This window comes from Neocloeon triangulifer, unplaced genomic scaffold (genome assembly GCF_031216515.1).
Source record: "Neocloeon triangulifer isolate White Clay Creek 2 clone unplaced genomic scaffold, ASM3121651v1 ptg000017l, whole genome shotgun sequence".
Taxonomy (NCBI): Eukaryota; Metazoa; Arthropoda; class Insecta; order Ephemeroptera; family Baetidae; genus Neocloeon; species Neocloeon triangulifer.
This window is the reverse complement of record NW_026775559.1, coordinates 8,865,595-8,882,891: the sequence shown is the minus strand read 5'-3', so window position 1 is coordinate 8,882,891 and position 17,297 is coordinate 8,865,595. Positions and strand designations below refer to the sequence as shown.

At 37.4% G+C, this 17,297-nt stretch overlaps 1 protein-coding gene across 4 annotated transcripts in view; it reads left to right on the top strand.

Moving 5' to 3' along the window:
* LOC132203017 (MOB kinase activator-like 2) overlaps window positions 1-17,297 on the top strand; it is a 96,414-nt gene that overhangs the window by 48,067 nt on the left and 31,050 nt on the right. Inside the window, exon 1 of one of the 4 annotated variants that reach the window (XM_059630438.1) lies at window positions 12,355-12,492. The exons of the other annotated variants lie outside the window; for them this stretch is intronic. Within the exon in view, the coding sequence (XP_059486421.1) occupies window positions 12,404-12,492 (89 nt within the window). The 5' untranslated portion in view covers window positions 12,355-12,403. Of the gene's footprint in view, window positions 1-12,354; window positions 12,493-17,297 lie in introns of those variants that run through there. 4 annotated transcript variants of the gene reach the window in all.

Sequence of the window (17,297 nt, the reverse complement as noted above, 5' to 3'; positions counted from 1 at the left end):
AATTTTAGCTCATGATTTGAAAGGGTATGTGAATAATGTTTATATTCGCAAAATATAGTAATAAATTAATTGATGAATTTATATCATCATTATTTAATCATTGCTCATTGCTTATTTTGTTTGAGGATTATTTATTTTGAAAATAAAATATAAATTACAATTTAACTTCAGACATAATTATAAATTATTATTTAACGAAAAATTTTGCGCATTTTTTCAAGTCAGTTGTTGAATTGATTCACTTTATATGTTATGTTATTATTGTTGTTTATTTGTCCACATTGTTACAAATACATAAATACATTCATGTCATTTAATATATTTATATTTAAAAAATTTCATATTACACAATAATATTGCACCAGAAAAAATGAATAATCATTAAAAAGCCCTGAGACATTTCAAAAATTTGTTCGACATTTGTATTATCAAGGGACTCTTTAAAGTGACACTTTTTTTAACAAAAACAAGAAATTAATTAAAGAAATCACACACTCATTTGATGCCAACCGCCTAGACTGTTCTGCTAAATTCAAAGGGGAGTTTCAATCACATGCCGGCTCTTTGTTTTTTTGACTTTGCAATGCTAATCGCGCGTGCCTCTCAATCGAAAGGGGAAGAGACTCTTTTGCACCCACGTGGATTTATCTGGCCGGCGATCTTGCTGCGTCGACCGAACCAAGACTCTTTATGTGACAAATCTGCCGCATTGTATCGGTCGGCCGGAATCAGACCTTGGCCCATTTTCTCCCCAAAGTGTGGTGCGGACGGGTGTCAGACGCTTTGCAATAACAATTTGTCTCCTTTAAGATTTTATGGGCCGACTGAGAGATGTTCACTTGCAAAATTTGTCACTTCGCAATAGAGGCCAAGTTAAATTTAACTGAACTGTCTAAATTATCTTATATTCAAATAAATGTGGGTGGTATTAAGTAAGTAAAAACAAAACTTAACAAGTTAATCGGAATTGTTTTTTTTTTCTTTCTAATATTTAAGATATTAATATTTTTATCTTGATCTATAAAATAATGTTTTTAATTCATTTATTTTTAATTATTAATTTAAATTCTATAATATTCAAATGCATTGAAATAACACAACTTCTTATAACAATTCACTACATCAAAAATAGTTTAAAACAAAATTGAAAGAAATATTTCTTTTTGAATTATAATATCAAAAAGCGTGTGCTCCAAATGTTAATTCAATTTTGTTATTTACAAATAAATAATTATCAGTTTAGTTTGTATGCCAAATAATAATGAAATATAAAAAAGTTTCAAATTATTCTATTAAGAATGTTAGTGGGTTTTACATTTACACTTACTATGTAAAAAAAGTTTTCACTCGAAGTAAATCAGTTCAAGTTTTGCCTCAATGCCACGCCAGCTCATTATCGAACCTCAAGAGTTTGATATTTTCCACGCATCGCTCAGCAGTTTTGCCGGCGATAAATCTCCTTTTTTATTGCTGCCGATCCTTGAATCATTCATTACCTTAGAAAAGTACGCTCGGTGCACTTGGGAGGAGCAAATGGTGTGACACGTGCATGCAATAAAGATTATTTGGAAAAGTGGCCAAAAGTCGAGTCACGCTCGCTATATTTCCACGGGTCGCGCAAATCGCGTCATGCGCGCAACGAGAGATACACATTCAGCGGCAATAAAAGCGAAAGTGCTAAGTGCACATAAATTTAGCACGGTGCAGCATTTATTACTTCATCTCAAGCTCGACTTATTGCATTCGTTTTCTGAGCCAGCGCCTCTGCGCGCTGCAACTCGAATTTCAAGAGAAGCTTTTGTGCTGCAAATGCGCGCTTTATCTCGAATGGAAATTTAAGTTGCCTTCAGAATGGATTATTTGCGTAAACACTCCTCTTGTTAAATAATGAAATTATATACAGATAAGGAAGACTCTGCCGCTCCAGCAGACTCTCAAAAAGATAATAGGCAAGGAACCAAGAGGAGCAAAAGCAGGACGTTGAACTTTTTTGTCTTACAATTAGAATGAATTATTTTTTAAATTTAAAAAGAAGCATGCAATTCATTTTAAATTTCAATTTAATAAAATTATTTTCCTACGATTCTTAAGATCAAGAAATGCCTACTTTTTACTCTTGCAGAAGTCAACTCACTCAATATATTTATTTATTTTTACTATTTTATAATTTGCTTTTTATTAATTTTATAATTTATTAAATAATTTTTAATATATAATTTAATTTTAGTGCTTCTTGAAGTGCTTAAAAGTTGGGTTGAAAAATTATAATTTGGTTTTTTTGCAATTTTTCTTCGGTGAATTGGGGAATGAGATAATTTATTCAGAATTTTGGCTAATTCTGATTTTTTTAAGCCTGTAGAACATTCACGGCCTGTCAATGCGGTCAACGGCAGCAGTCGCGGTTTTGCGTTTCCCTTTGTCTGTTTATTCGCTTCATAGCTAATGACGGCTGAATCGAAGCTCGACCCGGCGAAATTTGAAATGCCTCTGCACGCAACACTTAATTATCCACGCGGCGTTTATTCGGGCAATGATGCGCCTCTTTGATCAATAATAAATAAACAAATTCATTCGACGCGCGTCGCGCACGTGTAAATTTAGAAAACAAAGCTCCTCTCTTGTGCGTGGAGGAAAGACGACTGAATTTGCGTCCTTTGCTGTTCACAATGGCCTGTTTTGAATTTTTCTCTTGTCAGGTTTTTCGAGCGGCACATAACGGGGGCTCATTATCGCTGCCTGCTTTGGGAATTCGGTTCGGTTTGTGGCGTTCACATTTCCTGCGTCAGTTCCGTATAATATGGAATGAAATTTTGTTTTGTTAGGCGATTAAATTTTGAAAAATGGGAAACGTGTAAATTTTACCTCATTAAAAAAATCTTAAATTTGTAAACAAAAAAACCACTGCTGAGGAAATCAGATAAAATTCGAATCCACTGAAATTACGTAGGCAAAATATGCTTGTTCTGTTTGACAAATACTTCATGCGACTTATTCACGCTGACCCAACCTTGACTTGGTTCTTTTAAGTTTATTTTTTATTTTGAAAAATTTCTTGAAAGAAGCTTCTCGAACTTATCAGCACCCTCCTGGAAACAAACTGGGTCATCGCGAAGTGCTCACCCGTATACACTACCTGCCTGCTTTGCAATGATAAATTATAACAAACGTGCCCATTGCGTGGCAACTTGGTAATTATAATCGATAAGTTGCGAAAGGTGGGTCAGACGCGGTATAACGATTCGATAACAAAACAACCAACCATTTCTTTATGCATAATATTTTTCCCTGCTGGTGACGATGGAAAAATTGTTTTACATCTCGTTTCTGCATTCAGTACGAGTGACTTTGAACAAGACGAGTCGTTGTCGCAATTAACGTTTACGTGCAAAATAGAGCACACAACGTGATTTGCTCTCCGAGTGCGCGGCGAAATCTTGTTATTGCTTCTGTACATGTGTGTGTGCGTCTCGTTTCATAATGCGCTTTTGTGCATGCACACAACGCAGTTTGCGCAACGAGGAAATTGGATCCTGTTGTTCTATCCATGCTTTTTCTAATCACAGGTTGTTGCGCTGGAGAGCAGGAAAAGGTCAATCTCAGGTCAATTATCTTTGGATTCAAACTTTTGATTGTGAAATTGCATGTGGATAAAAATATCAAATCGAATAATTATAGTATTAGTTTTTAAACAATTAATCTATCAGTAATTCTTCAATCACTTGCAAAAATAAGTTCAATGAATTATGAATTTTGTGGTAAAATGCGCAAAGTGATTTTAAATTTAATAAATAAGTAAACAACAAGCATGGAACTTTTAATTGAACTTCTTAGAATTAAAAATCGTACCTTTCCAGCAAGATTATGGATTTGTGCTTCTGAGTGCTGTGGCATGTTCAATGCCCTCGAAACAGCACCACTACATCGCTAATAGCGTGCACCTAAAAGTGAAACAAATTGCCAAACAACTTTCCGAAGAGGGTTGGCGCCGAACATGTATATAAATAATTCCCAAAACTGCGTCATTCGCCTTTGGGGTGCGGCGTTCACGCTCTGCGTTTCCGTTTCGCAATCAAGCCACCCCAAGCTGGTTCGTCGCCCCTCAACAGGCTTAATATCATCTCGCGACGGCACACACATAATTCTGATGACCGCACTTTATGTTGCGAGCGGCATAATAAAACGAGTCAGGCCGGTTGCATCCTGGCAGGGGACTTTATATATTTAATGCTGCCAGCCAGATTAGTGGGATTGAGATTAAAACGGCTCTCACGCCCCGATTGAAATTCATCCCAGAGAGACGCAAATAATAACAACTCTGTATAGAAAAAAAGCGACAGTGAAGTGGCAGCAGCACTTAAGGCAAATCGCGCCCTCGTGGCTTATTAGAGTAATAAAAATCGCATTAATTTGGGCTATCTTAAGAGCGGCCTTTTATTGCGATAAGGACTAGAGACTGGAGAAGAAGAAGTTTCGTGGCTTTTGAGTAACAGTTCTGCTCTGTGGTCGTGGAAAAGACGCAATGCAGATTGGATGGCCGTAACTGTGACGGTTGCTCAAATAGCCAGCCGATGACTGAACTCATTTCAGTTTTTATGCAATAAAAGCAGTCACTTGGCTGGGTTCATTTTAAACGTCATTGGTTTCACGACAGATTTTTTCATAGACTTTTCCTTTTCCTTCATGCATACAAAAATAGAATTATAAAAATATAAATGGGAAATAATAGAGAAATGCAGGGGATAATTTTTTTATTTAGTAAATATCAATCATTCGCTTGCTTAATCTTGAATGAATTCCCTGAGAAATCTGGCAACAAAAAACTGGAACTTAAAGCTGAATGTTTTGTTTCAAACCGATGCTACAAATAATGCATGATGAAAATGAAACATACACGTATTATATTTAATAATAAGCTACTCATTATAAAAATAAAATATTAAGAAAAGAATAGATTCGAGAGAAAACTGCAAAATGATTAAAAGTTTTTTTCTCTTATTTATAAAATATTAATTTAATGGATAAAACGCAACTATACATGTTGACGATATTTAGCAAATTGAAAAATAATTCAACTAACTTATAAATTTTAATCATAATTTGAAACAAATATCTTCTATTACATTAACAAGGTTTTTTTGCGGAAAAAGCCAAAATCGTAGAAATATTTCAGAAAAGAATGTTCCAAATCACGTCCCATCTGGTCGTTATGTCAAATCAGCTCCGAGTTCTGCGAATCTCTTCGCATCATTTGTTGAATCCAACGCCACAATGGATCTCATCAAAAAAGCTGCGTGAACAAATGGCTTCGCGCTGAATTATGCTCCTCACGCGCCTCCAGTGCATTCTTTCGTCTTTTTTTAATCGAGAGGCGAGCAGCAAATAAAAATACTCGTCGGTCTGCTGCAGTCGCGCCTTAAACCTTATTGCCGCGACGACAGCTGCTTTCATATACAATAAGCCGCTTTTGGGCATTTCACGGACGAGAGTGACTTTAAAGTGCACCAACAAAGACAGGTTCTGCACACATGCGTGCACACGAAAGCGAATGAACAAATAAATAAATGCAAAGCTCAAAGTATGCTCAACGAAACGCTGCAAATAAACACGCCGTCCGTAAGTTTGAAAACTTTGTGACGTTTCAAATTCAGCAAACAAGTTTAATGTGTTTTTGCGGAAGGGTGGAGTTGTTGCCGCAGGTCAAGGTCACTACTTGTTTAAAAGAAAAACGGTCGTCATTTGTCGCAATTCTTTTGTTTCTGCTATATTTAACAACAGAGAGCTCTTAAGTGTCACTTCTTTCTCACTCAAGTGCATAGAGCTCGCGGGGCAGCGATTTATAATCGTGAGGGATTCTATTTTGGTTTGAGAGCTTCGTTCAGGTTGAGTGGATTGAAAACAAGAATCCGCTGACGCCTTTGCTTTTGCTGCTGCTGGGCAGCTCATGGTAAAAATAATAAACCGGCGTCAACAAATTCTCGGACGAAAGAGTTCAATTTCGGAAGTTGAAGGACCTCGAATCGCGTTACACGCCGATTTACGCCATTTTCGCTTCATCTGCGGAATAAATGGTCGTTTTTTGTGAAAGACGTCTCGCTCCATTGCGGAGGTAACGCTTTGTCCCTTTTCTCAAGCAACACACTCGTGACAATTTTCGCTCGGTTGGAAAATTTCAATTACACATCAAGCAGCACATGAAATGAAAGTCTTTAATTATTTTTCCATACGGAAAGTTACATTGTGGCGTTGTGGTCGCCTTTGAAAAATCTAATCAAGTGGTTGTTTCTAAAGCAACACACACGCGAGGCAGGAAACGGAAAGTGGCCGGCTGCGGCGACCCTGTTATCACCTCAAATATTGCTGACTTGCGACGTTTTGCACAAACGTAGGCAGCCAAGCACTAAAATAAAGAACTCTAATCAAAGAGATGCCTCTCAAGATTAATTCTTGTTTGCACTGATGCACATCAGATTTATGTGAAACACTTGTTTTCCTGCCTGATAAGAATTTAATACAGAAGTAGAATCAACTTTGATTAGGACGCGGAAAATACGAAAGATATAGTTTGTCCGTTTCCCTTTCTAAGAAAAAATAAATAAAAATCAGATTTTTTAGATTGTTCAATTTTTTTTTTTTTTTTTTTTTTAGGTTGTCAGATTGTGACAAAAAATTAGTCGAAGAATTGTTTTAAATTTATTAGTCTTTTCTATTAATACTTTTTTTAAATGTTTTTCATTTTCCCACAATTAATAGCAGAGATTGGCATTCTACATCACTTAATTTTTTAATTTTTTCTTTTACCAAATTCTTAATATTATGCCTTGCAAGCCGCACCCTTTCGTTTTTGACTCCAAATTTAGTTTAAGCTCCGTAACCCAGTTCCTGCTCACAATTAGATATATTTTTATCCTCTCTTGGAGTCTTGGGCGGACGTTCACCCGCCAACAGCCATGTGCGCCAATTAAGTCTCACACACACTCTTTCCGAGTGCACTTCTCCCGAATCTTATCGCTGAACGACCTTCTGCAGAACTGCTGCTCAAGTACCCATGGTCTTTCGCAACGCTTTCAATTGTTGGCCGACTTCAAAGCTGCGCTTCGGTCGAGCAATGGTGCAGCAATTTGTGCACCTTTGTCCCGCGGTGGCGCCACGTTTTCATCAAACATCTCGAAACGCGCGTGGGCCTGAAAAGAATAGAAGAGAATAATCTCGATTTTATTTCTCCGTTGTTTATCTCGTCTGATGTCACATTGTGTTTCGCTTGTGGGTGGACTTTGTTTTTATTCTGTTGTCTCCAAGCAAATAAACACACATGCATGGCATTTTAGAACGGCCGAGGCTGCGAACAAGTAATTCAAGGTGCTCCTGGAGCAGAATTTTCTCTTCCTACGCAACCCTTGGCCTTGCATGGAGCAGCATTTTCCTCGGCCGCGTCTATATAAATATGGATGCTTCATTGCAAATCCGCTTTTCTGCAATCTTATCCCGCGGGATGCAAATCGCTTCAACGCGAAATGAAAAAGGCCGATAATTAATGCAAATTTATTCCACGGTAGCGTCGATTGTGCAGGAAAGGTGCTGTGAGAAAAGTTTTCCTGCTCCACAGCTGTTTGCTCTGCAGATGTGGAAGAAGATAAGCAATGAGAAAATCCTTTATTTTTATTTTTGATCTAAAATAAGGAAGACCAAACGAGTCTTGCAATTTCCTGTGCGATTGATTTTTTTTTTCAGTTTTCTGTACTTCCTCAGTTCATTTCCTTGGGGAAAAATCAAGCAATCTTTATAATCAATTGATACAAAAAATATATACAGTTACAGTTTTATCTTTAATATTTCAAGACTGGTGTGATTAATCTTATGGAATATAAAATTAAAAAAATTGATTATGTTTATCATTTTAATTCAACTTCAGAAGATAAGAAATAAATAATGATTCCTAATGAAGTTTGAAAACCATTAAAATAAAATTTACAATCGGATTTTTTAGAAATAACTAGATTTGAATTGAAATTTGTTCATTTTCTGTAGTAAATTAATTTTTAGTTAATTGCAGCGTTCAAAGCGCATCTAAAATTCTTTTTTTTTTCAAGAAGAAATGTTTTCAAAGTTGCGCTTTGATGCAGCAGCCAACTCTAAAAACTTTTCCTACCGAGAGAAGAGATCCTCAGTGGTGTACAAAGCTGCTGGCGCGCATTTAATGAGCTGACAAATAATTATGAAAATTTAAAGCGCGTGCGAGGGGAGCTCTTTGAAAGCTTTCGCAACCTCTCGCTTATAACGAAATGAAAAATTCAGCACGGCTCAGCTGATTATTTTTGCGAGTTATTCTAAACGACACACATAAGTTTGAAGCATTTGTTCAGCTTCTTCGGTGCTACAGATTTAAATTCACAGAAGGGCAGCTTACGTAAGTGGCAAATCGCAAATAAATCACACCACGCAAGCGACGTGGGTCAATTGAAAGCCACTTAGTACGGGACCGCTAATGCACCGGCGGGTCCGATTTACGACGATGCAGACACGGTTACGCAGCTCCTGATTAAATAATTCTCTCCGAGTGTCAAACGCAATTTTGAGCCGCACGAGAGGCGTTGAATTCATCCACGGCCGCAGCCAAATTGGATGTGATGTACTTTTGGGGTCAACTCGCTCAGGACCGTCACGTCTGCACCGGCAATTGCCCCCTTTCGGTTGCTTGTTTGTGTTCCGAGAATCGTCTGTGGTTCAATTTCCTAAATTGACGCATTGTTTATTCAAAATGAAGTATTATTAAATAATTAAATAGACTCAATTCATATTTATAAGCAAAAATAAAAAAATCAAATAAGATTTTTAGAAAAACTTTTTTGTCGCTGTCAAAAAATCGGTATTTAAATCTCATTTTTTTTCTAAACAAAATATCAAATATTTGTTTGTTTGTTTTTAATAGGGTGAATATTGCGCCCGCCAGCGTAATTTGTCTGTTGTTTGCTCCTTATTGATATGACCTGGTCAACGGGCACCTTGACATCGGTGCGAGCGAGGTTATGACCCCGACTGCGCTTTTCATTCACTCCGAACAACGACGGGCTGTGTCGTCGCGCTGGTGAGTCATCTGGTGGGACTCCCTCAAAGCACAAAACAATCCCGCTTTCTTCGACTGTCGCGTGCGATTTTCTTTTCTCCGACGAACGGTGCTTTTGATTTTTCGCAACAAATGAACAAACGCCGCCGCTTCACTCCCAGTTGTCAATTCACACAGATGACTGGACGCTCGATTTCGCTTATATTTATAAATTATTATAAATCACGCTGGTGTCGGATTCGCTCTCTCATACATACACGACGTCGTGCGTGATGTTTAAATATAAGAATTACGCGATTTTATATATTTTATTATTTCCAACTGCAGCTGCGGAAGGAAAGAACCCGCAGAAGGAAAATCTGCGCAGTTGCACCGCTCAATGAAGAAATGGGGCAATTTGGCGTCATCTTAAATCATGCCACTTTTATTTCAGTTTCAAACGCGTGATGTCACGTGAGTCATGCGGCTCCGTAAATATTAAATTGATAATTGCACCAATTGTGATAATATGGAGAATGATTGTAGCTTATTTATGTAACTTAAAAATCATATTATTTGGAAACTATTGTTGTTGGATTATTTTCTTTGACAAATAAGATGAATTTAATATTTGTTAAATTATCTTTATACTCCTTTCTTTCATTTCATCTTTCATTTGACATTGTAAAAGGCCATAAAATTTTATTCAATCAGAAAATCTAAATGCTTTTGATATATTATTTTCAATTATTTAATAATTTAATGCTAGTTTTGTGACACTTTTACATCCAGCTGTTTGTAACTTTACATTATCCTAAAATAATTTTTTAATATTTTTTTAACCGGCAAAATTCAGAAAATTTCCAGCTTTTTTTAGTTTTGATCTAAAAATTTTAAATAATTGTTATCTATTAAATACAAATTATGAAAACACATTAAAAAATAATTATTACTTGTTTTAAAGTTTGAAGGACTTAATAAGCAGAAATTCTTTAGGCCGTGAGCATTGACTGGATGAAAGTCAATCCGTAATGCAATCCAGCCAATCAGTTCCACTCCAGCACCGAGAGCGACGAGGAATAAAAATTCATGCGGGCAATGAAGTTTATGACTGACAGGTCCTGCTAATGCAATTCCGCGCCGGATCCGCTCTCGTGCATTGAAGTGCAACCAGAGTGATGCATTGTCCACTGCACTGTGTAAAACAGCGCTTTGTTTTATACTTTTTTTGTTGTTCACATGCGGCACACAACCCTGATCTAATTAAAAAAGTAAAAATATATTATGTGTGCGGTTTCGCCACTTCCCTTGCCTGATGCTCCTCGTAAAACACGCGTTTGTCCGCATCGCCATTAAGCGAATGCAATTTCCTGCGCTAATCCCGGTGCAATAATGGCAGAGATCCGTGCGACGGAAAAATGACCACTCGCTTGTGAAGGCCCCGAGTGCTACAAAAGCCATTATCGTGCGAAGAAAGCCAACTTTGATGTTTGTTATTGTCGTCACATCGCGCGGCCTCGATGGTCAATCCCACTGAGGAGAAAAGTTTGAGATTTTTTTTATTTACAATACACCATTCTTACCCTCGTATTTTCCAATCTGCTCAAGATATTATATAAAAATTGATAGAAAAAAAGATGAAATATAAAAATAAATCCTACGTCAACACTTCATTTTTGTAATTTTCAAAATTTATTTTTACAATTTGAATTTATTCGTTGTTAATTAATAATTTGTCTTTCTTTTGTTTCAGGTGAGTAAAATCGAAAATATTTTCAACCCTTGGCGACCCATTTCGAATGGAACATGCATCTCCGACAAGTACAAAATTAAAAAAATAAATATATTTAAAGTCGTTAAAATATATTGGAAAGGAAATTTTACCTAAAATATTTATTGAAGATGTCTTTAAAAAAAAAAACATTATTGAATTTAGGATGAGATTAAAAGAACAATTGTTATCGCAATCAAAGATTTCATTTTTCGGAGCTGTACCTGGAACACGTGGGTCCAAACAGCACTCGAGATTAATCTAAAGGCATTGTTTCGGACAAGTGTTTTTTTTTCCTACTCTTTTATTTTCGGTGGGCCAATCGGGAACACGCGCGCGTGACATTTAATATCAAACATAACAAAACTCCCCTGCGTCGCAAAAAAATACATATTGCCCGTGCGCAATTGTGCGGACTGAGGGAGGCTTGGAATGAAAAAAAAATGGCACAAAGATACACTCACGGTCTCGGTATGGATCGTGGTGGAAAAGTAGGCCGACCTACTTCTTCTTTATATGCTTTGAGTCGGAGAGAGACAAATCTGGAATGATCGCTCGGAGGATGTGATATGAGGGTAGCACAGAGCAAAAGCAGCTGCCGCACCTCTGATGAATCGATTTGCGCTTAATGGCCCAGAATTCAATTTTTATTACTGCAACGAGCACCAGAGACGAATGATGATTATTTTTACTGTTATTCCCAGCCTTTGATATGATTATAAATAATAAGGGCAATCGCTTGCTCTTTGAAGAGGAAACTTCAAACTTGCAATTCTGCAAAATGGTTCATGTCGTGATCTTTTTTGAATGAAAATGATCTTGAAAAGAAAATTAATCAAAGTCATTTCAAGAAAGTACTGATAATAATATGCTATAAAAAGATGCAACTATTTTTCGTATTTCATTTTTATGCTCTTTGAAAACTGAAACTGAAAAAATTGGCAATTAAATCAGTATTATCCAATGTAAATCTTTTTATCTTGAAAATTACACTATTATATTTAGTTTTCTCCCTAATCGTCTTTAAAGAGGAGTGGATCTTTAATTAAAATCAAATTCTAATAGATCAAATTTTATCTTGCAAATTTTTATTGTCGACAAAAAGGTTTAAAAACGCACAAATTTTTTCTTCAGGTTATTTTTATTTACCTATAAAAAGGATTTTTTTTCGCAAATCTGCAGGCACGTTCTCATCTTCAATGAAGTGGGCTGAGTTTTAAATATGTCAAACAAAAAAGGGTCCCCGCACATTGTCCAAAGAGTTTGCTAACAAAGCCCGCATTGCAGCCGGGCGCATAAAAAAAGCACTCGCGATTAATTAGCAGTGAAGGGGCTGCACTATTTTGGCCGATGGATGCTTCGCGTGCGCCTCGGTAGGGCTCTCTGATGCTGCTGGCTCGGATCGCGCGCGCCATTCACTCACTCGCTCTCATGTAGAGAGAAAGAGGGGTTGGTCGGGCAGGGGTGCTGCAGGTGATAATGCGCTTGGCCTCCGCGGCGAAACCGGCCTCACCACGTGCGCCTCGAGCAGCGGCCAGCAAGCAGGCGGCCACGGCCCCAGCCGACGCGGCCTCCTCGCGCGACTCTCCGAGATGACGTGTTTTTCCATTGCCAGAATTTGCCTCCAGGGCGACTGTTTCCGCAGGAGGTTCAAAAAGATCCAGAGAGGGCTCACCGCAAGGTAAATTCAAAATTCAGAGCATTCAAAACAGTTTGAACTTATTTGGTTCTGTCGAAATACAAATATTTACTTTCTTAAATTTTAGACTTGAAGTTGGGTTTAATTTTGGATTCATTTGAGGAAAGAGAAGTGTTTATTTTTGAATAAGGATGTAGGAAATGTGAAACAACCCTGTCGTTCCTTATCAAATCAGAGGAAACAGATTTTTTTCCTAAATCAAGATTAAGGCATTTCCTGAAAATAACAACTGAACATTTGGAACGACATAAATAATAAATAAATAAAGCCTGTTTTCCTTACCTTATAAAAAATTGCGTTTTTCCCCCATTCGGGATAAATCTGCCCGCCCTAACTGTAAGCCCGGGCGTTACATTCTCATCCAACGAGCCCCATTACCGCAAAGACCATTACCCCAAAAAACGCCCGTTCAATGAATGCGTGTTCGGGTTCGAGTCTGCCGAATAATTTATACGCACGTTGGAATGCGTGCTTGTTGTCCGCTTTGATAATTTATTGACCCTCCGAGTTGTTGTCCGAGAATCGATTTGTCATCAGATTGAATGATAGACCCGCGGCCTTGACTGCACCAACCAACAAAATAAAAAAAATGCGCCACCGAAAAGTCAAAGTTTGACCACGTGCGGTCGATGACAGTTTTTCTTGCTCCACACGCCACACACCGTTGGGACAACAAATGAAAAATGTTTGCCGAAAGTAAATATCCCTCTGTGCGGAAAAAAACCGCATGCACCACCTTATTTTCCGGCGAAAGATTATTGCTGACGTGCGCGCCAATAAAATATTTATGTATGTTTGTCCTCTCTGTGTGCACGGGATGATAATAATGGACCGAAAAGCTGCGGTCGATGTAAAATTCAGACCGTTCTTTGTGCGCTTTACCGCAATCCCCCCCGTCAGGACTATTGCTTTTTAACGAGAATTCTGAGACTTTTTCTTTCGCTAACAAATGGCCCACTGACCCAACAGTCAAATTTCGATCTGCAGTGAACGTGATATAAATTTATTTGCCGAGAGAGCGAGCGAGAGACCGACGGTGCAATGCAGCAAAAGTCAGTGCCAAAAGTTTGCGTACCGCCAAGGTCGAATAATTGGTCTCTCTTTTCAAGGGCGAACATTTTTATAAACAGATGGAGTTGGGAATTACTTAAAGATCAATAATATGGAAGGTAAATGCTGAACAACTGCCGGCTCTTCCTTATTACCTTTTATGTACTTTTTCCTTAAAAGGCAAAGTAAAAATTTTATTAATTTGATTCATAATTTCACTTTTCAACAAATTGGTTTTTAAACAAATTTCTTTAAAAATAAATTTTGAAAAATTCTCAAAATTATATAATTAAGAAATTAATCGTTTTCTAAAAATGCTTCTTTTTTCCTTAAATTAATTAAAATTTAATTTTATATTCTCTTCACCACAAAACCAACCAAAAGGAAATTATCCGCATATTAATTTAAATTCACCAGACAGAGCAGTTTTGCCCGCATTTCGACCGCAACAACCTTTTATTATTTCCTCTTTTTTGCGTCCACTTTCGCCCTTTTGATGTCAGCAGGGTATGCAATCCGCCGAGGATTGGCGTCGGGCAGGTTGCCTACCCATCTCCTTCACTCGCCTGACGCTTCTTCATCCAGGGAACTGTTCAGTCGTTCTCGTTTGGCAGCGTAAAGAGTGTTTGCGTAATCGGCGGGTACGGACAGTGTGTCATGGGACTACCGAAAATAGGCGAAAAATCGCCGACGATGAGCTGCTGGCTGGCAAGACGGATCGAGTCTGAAAATACATACTTCAGTCTGTGAAGTGCACAACACGCTCCAACGCCTGTCGCAATGCTCTGAATTGCGCCGCATCGAAATGGCAAACTTAATTAACTATCAAAGTTGAGAAAGTTCCACGAAATTCCAACTTGAAAGGAAAGCTTCAAAATAGGAATTAAAAATAATTTTTCATGCTAATTTTTTTCCTTTGTTATAAAAGAATGAATTTTGAATTAAGACTAGCGTTTTATCTCATTTCCGTGCCTGCTGCCGCCGAGCACGCCCGCCTGTCTCATCAGGCAACCCTTTAATTTGGACCATAATTGGGTCACTTGTGATTCAGAATAAATTAGAGGTCACTGCTGCATGCCGCTGTGGCTCGTCGCAAATTTTTTTTATATACAATTCAGCCTTGTTAACGAGCTGCTTAATAATTTTTTTTCTTTTTCAAGCGAATCACGCCGCTGCACCTCGTTATTACATTCCCAGCTTTTGCCGCCAGAATCAGACCATAAATAATGCACTAATGGAAACTGACGCGAGAGTTTGTTTTTCAAACATTCAATCAGCGCCAGGTGCCTTTAATTACAGTTGCAATTAATCAGTTTTTCTAAAGAAATTTTCGAGATTAATGGAATTTCCAGCGACTATCATATTTCGTTTAGGATGAGAAAAAAACTTGTTTCCTAACCGCTTATTAAAAAGTCTAAGAACAAATTTATTGAAATGTAAAAATTCCTTTTAATCTCTGGCTGAGCAAAACTTATCTCTTTCTCACGCCGTTTTTCGTAAATACGAATTAAGCGTGATTGCATCTTGGTTATGAAAATTTCCCCATTTCGGGCGTAATGAATTCACAGTTTGGCCTTGTGGCGAAAAAGCGGCAATTTCTGAGCGGCATTGTTTTGCCGAGACCTGGATTCACACGACACACATAATTTCATTATTGTGTCTCATTTTCTTTGGCCGGGCTCTCAAGCGGCGCGCATTCATTGTTGCACTCGCTGCAAAACCTTTTTCCGGTCGGACTGCGCCGCGATAATGTGATGCAATTTATTTTATTTTCGCCGTTGCTTAACAAGGATGTGCAAGACACACAAAAACACTCTGCAAAACGTGTGCGATTAAAATCACGTGCATGACAAATCATCGGGCACAGCGAGCGGCCAAATTTGTTGCTTCCAAAGAGTTCGGAAGGAATACTTTTTTATTTTTGTTAATATATGAATCAAATTATTAAATGCGGAACTTGTAATGATTTTTTTCTCTAAATTTATATAATTATTTTTTATTTGTGTACTTTTGCCATAATTTAAATTTATTTTGATAAGTAGATGAATAAAAATGATTGAGTAATGATAAGTCAGAAGTTAAAAAGAAAATTTTTGCCACCTTCTTGATCAAAATGATTTAAAAATATTTAAAAAATATGATTTTTCAATCTGACCTAGTAAAGAAAAACTAATAGCAAATGAAAAAAGGACAAAATAATGTATTAAGATAAAAATTTTAACTGGTAATTTTAGATTTATCTACATTTTTGTCCCTGCCCAAGAGCGCTGCTTGTTGGAGCGATAAAATGTAGGTCGTTTGCTTGGCAGCCCTTCTTCTTACGTTACTTGCGAATACATCAAAGCGTTCAAGGTCCATCTTCATACACGATTGCACGCGAGCCTCTTTTTTCCATTTCTTCCAACTGCATCGGAATTACAATCTGCAGAAATTTTGGCGCCGACTCAAGAAGAAATCTCAGTTGGGAATAGCGCAAATCTGCGGCTTTGGCGGAGTTAAATTTCATACACCAGCTTGCGTTTGCGGTCGCGCGATATCTTCTTCTAATAATATAACACAAACGTGGAGCAATTCTGCATAATATCAATTATAAGAGAGATGAAACTGCCGCAGCAGAAAAAAGACTTTTTACGCAACGCCAAGGATAGATAGTTTCTTACAAAACTATATAATTGCACGCTCGTTAACGACGACTTTTCTCATTTCATTCACCAATTAAAAAAAAAGCGGCGAGAGGAAAAATATAAAAAGAGATTCCAATCCATAGTGCGCGACTGGAATACCATTTTCATCCAAGATGTCCATGAGCTGCTGATAATTATCATTTTTTTTCTTCTTTTTTTATTGTCTGCGGTCTAGGACGGCCGCTGTTGTTGCGATTGAATAATTTATCGGCGCATTCTTTCTTTATTTTCTCACTTGGGTGCAAATTGAAAATACATACATACACTACTTTCTCCGCTAATAAAAGAAAGAAGATCACATGCACGTCCACGGCAAATACAAATCGCCTTTCGTGAGAATTAAAAGAGAAAGGTCCGTCCTGTCTGCGCGTTGATATTGAGCGTGAAAAATACACACACGCGGGTGGCTTCCGTGCCGGCCACAACCGTGCAATTAAATTCGTTCATTTTCTCCGCATATGTATTGTTTTCATTCGGACAATGAGCCAACTGCAATTACATTTAACTGCTGCGTTTGCATTAGTAAGGAGAGGAACGCCTAATTTGCAAACTTTCGTTTTTACAGCACGCGCCTCCGACTCTCCTAATGGACTGTTGCCAATTTTTATAGCGCTTGCCCTCAGTTGCGCAATGCGATGATGAGTTTTCGCTGAAATTACCAAACAATTTTATATTGAGATACTAATTTGTCCGCTAATAAAAATTTAAAAAAAAATGTTAGATGAGGCAATTTAGGAGTTAAGTTCAAACTTGAAATTTGTATCTAAAAATTTAAAATATAGCAAAACAATTTAAAAATGTTGCAGTAAATAAATATATTGCAATTTTACTTAAGAGATAGAAATTGGAAAAATTTCAAATATTTTGATTTCCTCATAAAGTTTTAAATCAATTCTTTTTTTGGTAGAAAATTCTAAACAATTAATTTGATGGAATTCAGTTAAAAGTCGAGCCAATATTTGATTTTGCATTGGCAAAACAAGGCCAAGAGTCTTTGAAGGATTGGCCTGGAAATTCGAGAGCGATTCAAAAGGTCCGCTAATGTTCACCGAC